The 13,848-nt window shown below is 34.6% G+C and overlaps 1 protein-coding gene across 1 annotated transcript in view; it reads right to left on the reverse strand.

Moving 5' to 3' along the window:
- Nucleotides 1-13,848, reverse strand: part of LOC107091969 (F-BAR domain only protein 1-like) — a 75,836-nt gene that overhangs the window by 25,535 nt on the left and 36,453 nt on the right. The window contains exons 3-6 of the mRNA XM_015386224.1: nucleotides 9,299-9,390; nucleotides 3,284-3,358; nucleotides 1,391-1,532; nucleotides 1,056-1,208 (exon numbers count right to left, since the gene is read on the reverse strand). Coding sequence (XP_015241710.1) covers nucleotides 1,056-1,208; nucleotides 1,391-1,532; nucleotides 3,284-3,358; nucleotides 9,299-9,390 — 462 coding nt within the window. The remainder of the gene's footprint in view (nucleotides 1-1,055; nucleotides 1,209-1,390; nucleotides 1,533-3,283; nucleotides 3,359-9,298; nucleotides 9,391-13,848) is intronic.

Consider the following 13,848-nt stretch of genomic DNA (forward strand, 5'->3'; position numbering starts at 1 on the left):
AAACCTGTTCCATTAATTCTAGATTGCAACTTATTCAATTCAAGGTTATCCATCGTTTTCACTTTTCTAAAACCAAACTTAATAAGCTATTTCTCAGTGTCTCACCAACATGTAACAAATGTAAATCAGATAATGGGACTTTGGGTCATATGTTTTGCTCCTGCCCTAAGCTTATGGACTTCTGGTACAGAATATTTAAATTTTATAGTAAGGCTTATGGCAAAGTTCTATATCCGGATAACCATTTGGTAATTCTGGGCTGCTCTAAATTCTCTGTCACTCTTCCCATGTGTCTGCAGCAGGCTCTAATGTTTGGTTTGGTGGTTGCAAAATGAGTTATTCTGCGGGAATGGAAATCCTCTACCTCTCAATGCTTTAAGAAAGGGCTCAATGATATGGCGTCCTGTATCTATCTCGAAGAAATTTGATACCCTTTGTCAGACAATCATGATAAGTTCCTTGATGTGTGGGGTCCTTTTAATAGACATATTCAAAATAATGGGTTAAATGACTCTCATACTTTTCTGGACCTGTACCTTTTTTCTTTTTTTTTATTCTTTTTTTCTTATTACTCATTATTATCTCAATACTGTCATCCTTTATTGCACTCTTCTTTTATTGATATCCCATGTCTTATGTTGATCCACTTGTTGTCCCCTCTGACTCTGCCTCGTGCTTTAATAAGCTCTACAGTTTGATTAGTACATCTTTTATCCTGTTATCAGTTCTCCAGTTTGCCGACACTGTTTTGTCTTGTTGATTTTTGTTTTTGTTGTACTTGTTTACTTTTTTGCTGTATTTTTTTTTCCTCTTTCTCTTTTGTCTTGTCTGAGTAACTCTGAAAAAGCATAAATAAAAAGAAAAAAAAAAAACAAAAAAAAATGACTACAGAGGAACATTGAGAACTGAGGTCCTCATCGTTAAAAAAAACTAGCAAGTCTTTAAGAGGAAAATGCATTATAATTTAAATATCTTATAATTGATTTTACAGATTTGTTTTATTTTTGCTCACTGCTGTGGCTAATGCTTATGAGGATGTTTAACTGGTGGCAAACCTTTTCTAGTTCTTTCTGTGGCGCTGCCTCCTTCTTCAGTCGATCCAGCTCCAAACACTTGGTGTGATAACCTTCCTTTGACTTCTGAAGGTGGCCGTTCTGAGCCTGCAGCGCCTGCACTGCCTCCACGGTTCCAACCAACTCCTCCTTTGTCTGGTTGAAGCACAGTTTTCATTGACATCTTAAACAAATCGTTGCTGCACTTAAGGCTTTAAAAGGACAAGACAACAACTGAATTACCTTGGAAACATTAAAGAAATTATGGCTTTGTCTTCAGATTGATATAATTTCTACAAGAATGAAGCAAAGGTGATGGTTTTATTCCAGATACATACCTTGCGATGAATTTTAACCTGCTCGTCTCCATACTTGTTGATGTCCCGGATCAGATCGTTCATCTTCTTCATCAGCTCCAGGTGGCAAAGAGCCAGCTTGTCAGAAGACACCCTAAAAATATCCCACATGGGCGCAAAGGTCCTGATGGAAAAAGAAAAAAATCATACTTAAAAATTACACTGTTGATCCAAAACTCAAAGATTTTACAAAAAAACATACAATCTTCTTATCTTAAACAATTTTAGTGCCATTAACTAGCGCTGTAACATATGACTTTGTAAAAGTCAACGTGTAAGTCAGTACTGCTCTTCAAACAGATTTGTTATTCTTAACTTAAAGTGTATAAATAAGGACTACAGAGTCCTGGTGTAAGCGCATGTGGCGCACGCAACTTTAGCAGGAACAGAGGATAGACAATGGCGCAAAGCCAAGGATTCAAAGACAGCATTCCTGCAGTGAAGCTGGAAATTTAAAGAAGCTCTACACATTCTTTATTTTGTCAGGTCTACAATGATTTTACTTGTATGGTTTACGTTTTTTCACTAAAAAATCCTGGAATCATACCGTCCTCTTTGGTTATTTTTTGTCAAATGTCAAAACATCTGGTTTTTCTTTTGATATTAAGAAACATGATCACATCATCATAATTATATTGCAACTTACTTGTTGAACAACACACACCAAAATAGTGCCGATTAGCTTTTACCATTTTCAGATGTGTAGACCTTTTAATTATTTAATTTATTATTAAATAACAAACACTTCATATTCCTTAATTGAACTACTAGTTATATTAACAATCCCATAACAAGAAAGTTTCCTAAATTCTGCGACACTTTAATAAATCATAAATAAATAAATAAATCATAAAGAGTAACTGCTCAACTACTTTAGCAAGTTACTTTCAAAGAGCAGTAAATTCATTTTTTTGGAAAAATAACTAGTAACTATAACTGTATGAGAAAAATAACTAAATATAACTAACTATAACTAAGTTTTTTTTTTTGTTTTTTTTTTTGAAAATTGCCCAACACTAAAAGTTAATAATATGTTAATTTCTTAGCCTATATTGTATGGTTCTCTGCAGCTCATTTCAGTTTACCACTCCTTTATGTTTCAAGTTGTTAAAATGCTGTGTAATTAGGCCAAACCCTGTCTTTCAATTAGGGTAAACTGTGTTTTTTAANAGTTGTTAAAATGCTGTGTAATTAGGCCAAACCCTGTCTTTCAATTAGGGTAAACTGTGTTTTTTACCTGCTTATTTGCACTTGTAGGTAACAAACCAGCTTGTAAATCAAAAACAAAATGGCCGATGATCAGGGAAATGTTTTTTCTAGACCATAAAACGCAGCATCTTTGCTTTATCGGTGTGCAGAATCCCCAGAAACTGAAAGTATCTGGCTCAATCTGATATTTTGCATTTTAAGGGAAGATATAAATGTCCACTCCCAATATGAAAAAATAAATACATAAAAAAAGGAAATGAACAGAAGTCAGTTAAGTTAGCAGAGAGGTTAACAAAGAAAGGTGACAGATGAGTGAAGCAGAGAAGAATTAAACATTTTTTTCAGTATAGCCCTGCCTTTATGCTAACTGCAGCATCTGGTTTATAATCTTCATTATAGCAGAAAGTTTTCGTTTGTAATAAGTCTGTAATAATCAAGATTTAATAGCTTTTGCTCCTCCTTCAATTACAACATAAACATGTACATTAAAATACGTGCATTAAACATAGAAAACGGCGTTACTTTAATCCCAAACATGAAAATTAGGTGATGCAGACGTTCCCCTACTGACACATGCAACCATATAAGAGTCACAGGATTACATAAATGTGAAATAACTGGTTATATGGCAGCGCTGGATAGTGGTGTGGTTCTGGTTCTACTCACCCCAGCTGACTCCCATTGCTCGCTATCTTGGCCAGTTTGCTCATGGATTTGGAATAGGTCTCCTCAATGGCAGCCCTGTAAAACAAACAAGCAGAACCACTAATTTAGAGAGTGTGTAAGAAACTGAGATAACAGAAAAACGTTAAAACTGTACAGTTCTGTAAAAAAAAAATAAATAGATAGATATACAATCATTATTTAGCTGGGATTATTCAAAATATTTTAAAAGTTAAAATTGGCTTATTGTTCAGCCCACATCCTGGCCTGATTATTGACAGACTAAGGATATAGAAATTAAACAGCACTAATTTGACAGCATGAGGCAAAAAGATCTCAGAGAAACGCATTCCGATCTAAAGCACTTTAAAAGCAGGACAAAAAATGAAAACAAAGTCGGGAAAAAAACAAGGCTATTTATAAAATATTTGGAATCCAATAAAACACAGCTAACCACAACTAAATGAAACAGGAAGCAGTAATGAACCTTCTCCTGGCCTACAAAAATAACTTCAAAGAGTTAATTCAAGAAGTCACAAAAAGACCCACAAAAGCATCAAAAGAACATCTGACCTCACCTGTCCCAATGAAGGTTACTGTTTAATAAAGATGCAACAAAAGACCGGAGAAAAATGTCATCCATGGGCAAAACCATGAGACCAGAGGGTCTTATAATCGACAAAAAACAACTTGACCTTTTGGAGAAATCTTTGAGCTAAAAAGGGACTTTTTTGGAAGGTGTTTGCCGCAGCAGATCTGGAATTAAACTACCAGCATTCCAGGAAAATGAGAACATGCCCAGAGGTGGTGCCCAAAGGTCTGGGGTAGCTTTGCAGCTTTGCTCAATTAATAGAAGCACGAATAATTGACGCTCATATTTTGTGATTATTTACATACTGAATAATACCATAGTACATCGCCTTATTGCAAACCATTTTTCAGATGAGTAACATCATGGATTTAAAATTTCAATAGTAAGACTTGACAAACATAAGAGCCCAGAATAGAGGCAGTGTTGCAGGGTTCTGTTTTTAGACATTAATTAAAAGGATGTCATGAAATAATTGCATCCTTTTCTCCTGCCTTTAAAACAAGAAATCTATGCAAATGACAGTATAGGTTGGCGGTTCAGTAAGCTAGAAACACAGATGACTTATTCTCGATTGCTTTATTCCAGCAGCACTACAGCAGCAGCCCTTAGAGAAACCTGCAGGAGAGAAAAAAAAAAGTACAAGGCCAAATAGCTTAAAGTATACTCATTTTTTCTATTGTTTATATCTGTTTATATTGTTTATATTAAAATACAGCATATCCATATTTTTCTGGATGGATGGAATTGAAATTGCATTTTTTTTATACATGAATGTTTCTGGGCCCTATATATGTAATGCACTAAAAGGCATCTCTCTAACATCTATTAATATATCAGTGTATTATGGTTTTCTTGTATTCTCAACAATAGGAAAGCATTCAATAAATATATGTTTGAGCTAATTTTTGGAAAATACAAAAACCTAATGAAAGTGTTCGGGTTGAGTAACTGTAGGTCCATCAGCCGCCACCCTTAGAGTTTCCCCACCAACTTTCATCACAAGGTTACAACCTTGCTTTAGGTAAATCAAACAATTTAGTATGATACGGAATTTAAAAACAGAAAAGCTCAAATAAAAAAATGAAAAGCACCACAAATACTCAGGTCTTCGTCAGAATAAGCTGGCAAATAGAAAACAAGAGCGGGCGACTTGTGAGTGCGCCACCTACTGGCCGGAAGAAGTTAAGCTTCTAGCAATCATCTCTAAAAGAGAGGATAGTCATGAGCTACTTTAAAGAAACTAATTGCGGACGTAACCTTTTATTCTTGTTTTTTTTTCAGGCTTGGAAAGAGCAGGAGAGATCACCGTGTGTATGCTCTAGAAAACATTTGCTTTAATTGACCTTCAAGGTGGCCAACATTTCCAAATAAACTTATTCTATAATGAGGCCATAATTTTAGTTACAGGAATACACAGATTACTGTGGTTTCAATTAACATCTTAAATAATACACTTCTACTTTCTTTTTATAAGGCACTAAAAACACCAACAGCCTTTAAGGTCATCATTTGAAATGCTATTAAAGAGGGCCAAGCTCACTATGCTTATATATGATACTCAAATAGCTGAAAATGTCATCCTCATGTAGTGATAGGCAATAAACCGATTTGGAAAATTTACTTGAAAAATCTGGATTTTTATTTCTACTCCAAAGGAACTTGAACTTTTTCAGGTCAGACTGACATCAATCCATCACTTTTACTTATTGAACATATACTGAAAGCTGATAAAGTGGGTAATTTGGTTGTATTTACTTGTTTACAAGCATGATTAGCCCCAGGATTTGTTTTACCAGAGCAATAGGAATCTCAGGTAATCCCAACCAACCATTTCATAAAACCTTCTACAACAAAAGCTTTCAGGAAGCATAGAAAGGAAGAAAGAGTGGGGAGGAAGTACACCAAAACGGATGCCTTCCCAGATCCGGCTGGATCACACTGTGCTACTAAAGTGCTTCTGTTTCATTTCCTCACCACTGATTTTCCCTGTATGTTGCTGTCAAACAGAAATGTGAATTCCCCCAGTGAGGAATGCAGACAGGTGTTTTGAATCAATGTCAGGATTATATCAGGAGCAGAACTGTGAGTTTACCAAGTCCCTGCACTGATAGCAGGGAAGCCTCCTCCAAAAGCAGTCAAATAAAAACACTATGTTCCTAAAGAAAAATATTGTTCCTTTTTTTTATTTCTTATTTTTTGTAATAACTGAAGCCTAATATATCTAGGTCTCCAGTCCCGCACGCTGAAAATTTTGCAATAGTAAACATTTTGCAGTTTAACATCATAATAACTAATAGAGCTTAAATAAGAAAAAAAAATGAAATCTTGTTTCTAGAGATTATGTTTTAGAATAAGAGAAATTAGAGACAGGATGTCGGCTCTGATCGAGTTTGAAACAATTAATCCTGATTAATCGATTAAAATAATAGATTTAAATAAATAGTCAACTAATTCAGTAATTGATTAATCATTAAACAAAATTGTAAAAAAAAAAAAAAAAAAAAAAAAAAAAAATATTTTTGCATGCAAGTAAAAAATTTATCCAGAACTCCTCAAGTGGAAAAGTTTAAGTTTCACCTGGTTTCATTTAACAAAAAGTCTTCTTTAAGGAACCTTTGGCTATCAGATTGTTTATCGGTTAATCGATACAATAATCGACAGAATAATTGATTTGCAAAATAATCATTAGTTGCAGCCCTAGCTCTGATACTGAGCAAATAACTTGGTTGGATATAGAATAAATGAGCCAATCCAGCATTACGATACAGTCATCTTTTTTCTTTATTACTTCATATACTATACAGTTAGAGCCTTCTAGTCACTTTAATTGTTTGTATCAAACTGCACTTACCTCCTTACGCAGAGCAGCTAATGGGGATTTAAACAATTAACTTTTTTATTTAAATTTATTCACTCATACAGCTAGATTTACGGTTCATTAATTAATTCAACGGTAGTAACAGCTCAGTATTAGGCAATACACTCAGGCACAGTATTGCTACTAGATTGGATATGAAAAGGCTGGATTGGTCCATCTTTAACAGTAATATGAACATTTCTGTTCCTTTCATTTCTAGATATCTACAAACACTGGAGAAGATTAAGATAAAAACACTGTTATGCAAGTAGAAAAGCTAAAAATAACATGGTTTATTGATTTAAGAATAATCCAATATTGTAAATCAGGGAGATGCAAAAAGATCTTTTTAAAGAAAATTGAATTCAGTTGATTTCAATGAACAAAGTAGGAGAGTCAAAAGTGGAAACCTTAATCTTTACAAATAAACCAACTATTGATTTATTGACATTAGTGGAAGAGTTTCACTATCAGGGGAAAATTATAACTGTCAGACTGAGGGAAGCAAAAAGAAAACACTTTATGGTTTTGATGTGTAGGACCACAGCTATGTTCCATTGGAGTAATAAAGTCCAAACACATTTAAGAACTAACTGAATCCCCTAAAAACCCATTTGAGCAGAATAAAAGCTTTTCTACACCAAAAGCACTTCATGCTTTTTTTGAACAGAAAAATAACCATGTAAAAGATTACTTTATCACAAAAAAATACATTTAAGAATATAATTATATAAGATCTAAAATCAGACTTGAGTAGAAATATATAGAACAAAACCACAAAATAATCTAAATGAAATTCACATGAAGGCTTTCACACTGACCAAATGTCAACTGAAACCTTAAAGTCTATTGTAGGGCTGAAAAAATAAATCAAATTAATAGTGATTAATCGATTATTAAAATAACAGTCAACTAATCTAGTAATGGATTAATCATTAACTTGAGTATACAGACTGTAAAACATGAACTTTACTGACAGAGCAACCCACTTAGATCGGGAACTATACCAAAATTGTAAAAAAAAAAAAATAAAAAAAATAAAAAAAAAATGTATATAAACATTTTACATTTAAATAAACTTTTTCGTCTCCCATTAGCTCTACGCAGAACTCCACTTAAACTTCACCTGGTTTAATTTAGAAAAAAAATCTTCTTTAAAGAACCTTTGGCTATCCGATTATTAATCGATTAATAAAAAAANAGTCCTTTGGAATAATATTTTTTTTAAAAATCAGTAGATTTTTTTGATAGACAATAAAACTTCACAACAATTTTACTTTGACTACAAGTGATGACAGCTGAGGCTTTAATATTAATGTTAAAGGAAGAATTTCTGTTTTCTATATATACAAAAATTAAATATTCCCAATTCAACTTTTGCTGGATTAAAGACATAAAAATATGTTTTAAATAATAATATGCCAACCATATCTAAATTCAGATGAAGAATGTGAAGATTTCTGCAAGAAAATACTTTGAAAGGAAACCTGAAAGGATTGCACCAATTTTTAAAGTGATGCTTCCTGTTATAGTTTTCTTTGAAGTAGAAACAAACACAGAACTGAGTCAGCAACTGAGCAAAGCTTTAAGGTATCTGGGCAATAAGGAAAGCAGGTTTCATTTAAATGTTTTTATCAGGACAGAAGAACAGTGACAGACGGCAGAAGCTTTATCACTGAGTTGGGAATTCATTTTTCCTCAAATATTTCTTTTTTAACATTAGATTTGTTTTTCTATAAAATGAAAAATATAAATACTATAACAGGCCGAATATCTACTTTACCGCTTACTGTTCCATCTAAGCATCACTAATGCACAATAACCCAATCCTCGTGTGATCCAAGTTTAACTGTTCAACTTGAAACACCCCTGGTGGAATAGAGCGGCTAGCAAAAAGAGCGACATCCTCTACATTTAGTGGAACCAAGGGGTCAAGTCTTCAACTACATTAGTTAAGGAAAACCTGTCATTTAATAAGATAATCCTTAAAAATAATTGGTAGCAAGAGGGAAAAACTAGTTCTCTGGAATATGAAGTTGCCGACTTCTGAGCAGTAAAAAAGAAAGTAATATAACATATTTATTCATTGTAGAATATTTTACTCTGTGATACAGGATTAAAAGTTGAAAAAAAAATCTTAATTCCATCTTTGATTTATTACAAGAACACTTGGTCTGCTGCAACTACTTACTGTGACCTAAATGAGGTGGAAGAGGAAGTGTACAGTTGGCACAATAAACATCCAAATACTGCAATGAGCTTCTCCACATGAATTAGATTTCTCAGAATACCTGATGTACTTTAGTGGCATATAATAGGGGTTAAGACGTGAGTCAGAGGTCAGAGACTATTTCAATAGTGCTAAAAGGGAATAGTGGATATATTGTGTTTTTTGTAAGTTAGTGACAGGTCCTCACTTTCACTTAAATCAGCAGATGTACCCAACAGCCCATTTCCAATAGGTACATCATCCATCCTTGGCTCAAACCCTCGTCTTTTACTCCAAATGCAGATTTAGGAGTCAGATTTCACCCTGCACTCCCATCACTGAGTCACCCTCTACACAAACCTTTCTCGGACGAACTCGGCCAGCTCTTTGGTTGCCAGCTGGCCATGCTTCATGTTGTGGTAGAGCACGTCAAAGCCGGCATTTTTCTCCCCCTGCAGAGGTACAAATTAAACAGACAGATACCTTCTGTTAGTGCCAAGTCAGAAAGGAGCCAACTGACCAGGTACTTTTAAAAAGAGATGCGGGATGTTCAACCTTTAGAATTAAAAGAGCAAATAAGCTACAGTGAAAGTAGAAAACTGGTCTATTTTGTTTGCTACTGACAGAACTGGATTAAATTACTGGTGTATGTAACCTTATCACTGCTTCTTGGGAGTTTGCAAGTAGAAATATTTAACAGTAAACTAAACTTCAGAGCTTAAAATTAAATAATGCCATTTTCTGTTAAACTAAGTGAATTTAACTCTGTATGGAAGTCATTATTTATATCATTTCCAATGTATGCATATACCGGGTTGTTGATGTTGTTAGCATATTTACTATTTTTTCTTTCTTAGCTCCCTTCTTTATTATTGATGGTGCCATGATACAGTCCGCTCCCATTGCTCAAGACTTTAATAATAATACAGAAACCGCAGCTTTTTTTTTTTTTTTTTTAGATAAAAGCTTTATCGAACACTTCCAACAGTCACATCCATCATTACCTCCCTAAACACTGTGTGTGCCTTCACAAAGATGCTCTTCTGCATGTGTGGGTTGCTTTGCCTACATAACGGCTGCATTTAATTGGTAGTATGAACAAGACAGTAACGAGAAAAAAATATATTTCAGCGAAATATTTTAACTGAGCATCAAGACCTGCTGCGTGATCCTAGAGGATTTTACTGCATTTATAATTTGCAATGGATTTTTGGGGTTAATCTACCAAACAGTGGAACATTTTGAATTATCCATTTATAGCTTCAGCATCCTTGAGCTCAGGGGCGGATTTACCATTAGGCAACACTAGGCATATACTAGGGGGCCCATAAAACTCCTTTTACATGTATGGTTAATACAGCTATTCCTTATTTGTGCACATTAATTATGATTTTGATAAAAATCCTTTGGCTGAAATGCAATCAGAATGCTTATAATATTCAGTGTGTCTCAGCTGGAAACACAGGAAGGAGCAATCAGCTAAGTGAGCTTAGTGCTTGGAAAAAATCTTTCATTTCTTTTGAGACAGCATGAAAAGTCAGCTGAGTACAAAACAGAGAGGAAAACAACAAGAAAAGGGGCAAGAATAGAGTGACAAAACAGAACAAGTAATGTATGTCTATCCCATTAAAATTTCTGTATCTGTATAATGGGTCTGTTTTATGTTTTGTCTTCTCAATTCCCCTGCCTGTCTTTGCCTGGGGACGCAAATTTCCTAAATTGGCCCCTGCTTGAGCTTAAAGCAGAGGAATCGCTTCAAGAATTAAAAAACACGGGCTTTGCAAAATCAATAAGCTAGAAGACCATGACCTTGTTTCAAGTTTCAGAGAAAATATACTGGGGTTATTAATAAACAAATGTAATAAGGGAATAAGAACTGAAAAGATAAAAAAATAAAATAATACGACCTGGATAGACTAAATTAAACTAGACTCCCAGAGACTTAAATTGCACAATAATTGTGGTTAAAAAGGCAGATTTTGCACCTTAAGTTTTATCTAAATTATCCATTAGCTTGAACAAAAATATATCTACTGTTCTTAGAGAGACCGCGTAATCAGTAGCTCCAAGGTTTCCAATAAATCATTGATCAGAAACAAACCACACAATGTTAGGTCAATGCATTAGCCTCTATATTCAAACACTTTTTAATACGTGCCTACACGTAGAAAATTCAAATGTCATTTTAAACCTTGTTTCACAGTTATTTTATATAAATTTCTGTTAAGATATTAATCTCAGAAATGGATCCATCCTCTATATCCAGTTATCCTTGTAGGTCATTGGGATTTTGAGTCCATCTCCAGCGGTTGGCGTGAGGCAGTGTGGACACTGGGAAGGTCGAGCTGGACTTCAGCGTCCAAGTAATGATCCGCCTCACTAACGCAGTCTTTCTACAAGACCTTCAGGATTTAATGCTTCTAGAGAAAAATATGAAATCTATCCATGTTTGAAATGTCAGATTCAGTTCTTCTTCATCTGTTAAATACAAAGTAAAAAAAAATTAAAATTGAAAAATTAATAAAAGGTTATAGGTTCACTTTAAACTTTAAAAAAAGGAGAAAAAAAAGGTTTGATAGCCCTAGCTTAGCTCTGACTGCTATTCAATGCTACCCCAGTTTTCTGCACAGCTTTGTTTTAATTGGTCAGCAGGATCATACTGTACAAAACAGAGGAGAGTGCAGCTGTGAACAGTTATTATGCCGCAATTTAAATCAGGTGATTTTAACTTTTTGATTAGTGTGTAATGTTTCTATTCTGTTTTTATGTCTGTTTTTGCACCAAATAAATGCATTTAGGTATTTATTTGGTGCATTCAGATTTTCCTTGGGAACTCTAAGAGAGTTCTGTTCTAAATAAATGGATACTTTTTAATAGAGCCCAACCGATAAATCGGCACAGTGCATATCAATGAATGTCCATGTTTATTCATTTTTATATATTCTAGCCAAAATATAAAATATATACACATACACAGAATCTGCCAAACTAAAGAAAAATAGAACATAAATCCACAAAATAATATGCCAGTTAAGCTTAATGGGTTTTTTCTATGGCTATTTTTTAAACTTATTGATTTTGGAAACATTTTCTTAGCCACAGATGCTTCCTTTTTATTTTCTAATAAAAATAAAAAAAAAATTGTTTTGGGGATTTTTTTTTTTTGTGTGCATTTTTTCCAAGTATTCCTATTAACCGTAAAGTAACCTTAAAATTTAGCAAAAAATCTGCTGAATGTGATTATTTTAAAATCAGATTACTAAATCATAGGATCTATCGATTACTAAAATTACTCTTTTCTGGTTCCCTTAGAAAATGTAAGGGAACCAGAAAGCTACCTTTTCAACCAAGCAAATTTAACAGACCTACCATCATCATGTAACATCCATCAGTGCTATAATTTCACAAACCTACACCTGTCTACATAACTCAATAATCCACATAAGACCCACTCAGACAGCCACACAGTTACTAATAGGGTGTGTTTGGACGTCTGCCTCACCACATTTTTTAGTAAACAGACGCTTGGACTCCTTGTGAAGCCGCAGACAGAGCCAGCTGCTTCTCGAGACCTAAAAATACCCTGTTTGAGGAGAACAGACCCTTTCCCAGGTACCAGGGGAATGGCTGGAATGCTAAGAAAAGCTCGGGAATTGCCACACATACATTTGCTACCAACACAGGCACATACAAACTGCTCTATGAAGAAAAATCAGACATTAGAATGTAATCTGAGAGGAATTTCATCAGATTAAACATTAAGCAAGCACAATCAGTCACTTTTCCACAAAAGTTATTCCTATTGAAAATTGAAAGAGAAATAAAAACACCACAAATACTATTGTGATTTTTTAATAGAGGTCTCCCTCTGCTTTTGGTCCTTCTTAGGTCATTTTTTCCACATTTGACAGGAAAACAATATCCTTATGAAACCTAATTAGAATTTTTGTTGTGTGTGTGAGGCAAAGGGCCTTCTTCTAAAGCCTCCAAAAGCCTCTAAGCCTGACAGAAAGGCTCAACCTTCAAATTGTCCTTTCTTTCTGCAGCAAAACCTTAGTAATACCAATACCTTAGTAATACTAAATATTAAATGGTGTAGTGTATAAATTTCAATGCAGTGAGGAATCCTCTGGTCTTTATATTGGAGAAACCAAACAACCTCTCCACAAACGCATGGCCCAACACAGAAGAGTGACCTCTTTGGGACTAGACTTGCATGTACATCTACACCTTAAGGACAAAAGACATTCTTTTGAGGAACAGAATGCTCACAGTTTGGACAAAGAAGACAGGTGGTTTGAAAGGGGTGTGAAGGAAGCCATGTTGAGAAAGAAAAATCAACCTTAAACAGAGGGAGTGGACTCGGGTTTCATCTGTCAAAAACGCAGCCATTGAGTTGAGTCCTTCCCACTACCTTCTTAACCCCCACCCCCATGCAGGGGACAAAAACATCTCGCCCGGTCAGCCAGGCCAACAATTGCCCCTAACGACCCCCATTTCAGAGGCATAGCCCAGTATTGGGTATTGTAGGCTAACAAAGAACCCAAATGATTCTCCATTCCTAAGAGGCGGACCCGTTCTTCTGGTTTAATTTGCATGTTTTCTAAGACAAAAAAAGTTTTTGGCCTACTATATAAAGCCTCAAACTCAACGCTATTTCTGACATTTTGAATTGAAAAAGCGTTCTGCATGGGAACTGAAACGTCTTCAAACTTAAAAACAAACCCCAGTGTTTTTTTTTTTTACTTTTTTGGAATGACTATGACCTGGATGACTGAGAATCTTCACCAGCACTAAATACTAAACAAACAGGTAAAGTCTTGTTTTCAGTAACTTTTTCAGATAGATTTTTAAATCAACACAGTAATCTTTGACCCCACTATTAGCTCATTTGAGATATATTCGATGGT

This window comes from Cyprinodon variegatus, unplaced genomic scaffold (assembly GCF_000732505.1).
Source record: "Cyprinodon variegatus isolate N-32 unplaced genomic scaffold, C_variegatus-1.0 Scaffold359, whole genome shotgun sequence".
Lineage (NCBI taxonomy): Eukaryota > Metazoa > Chordata > Actinopteri > Cyprinodontiformes > Cyprinodontidae > Cyprinodon > Cyprinodon variegatus.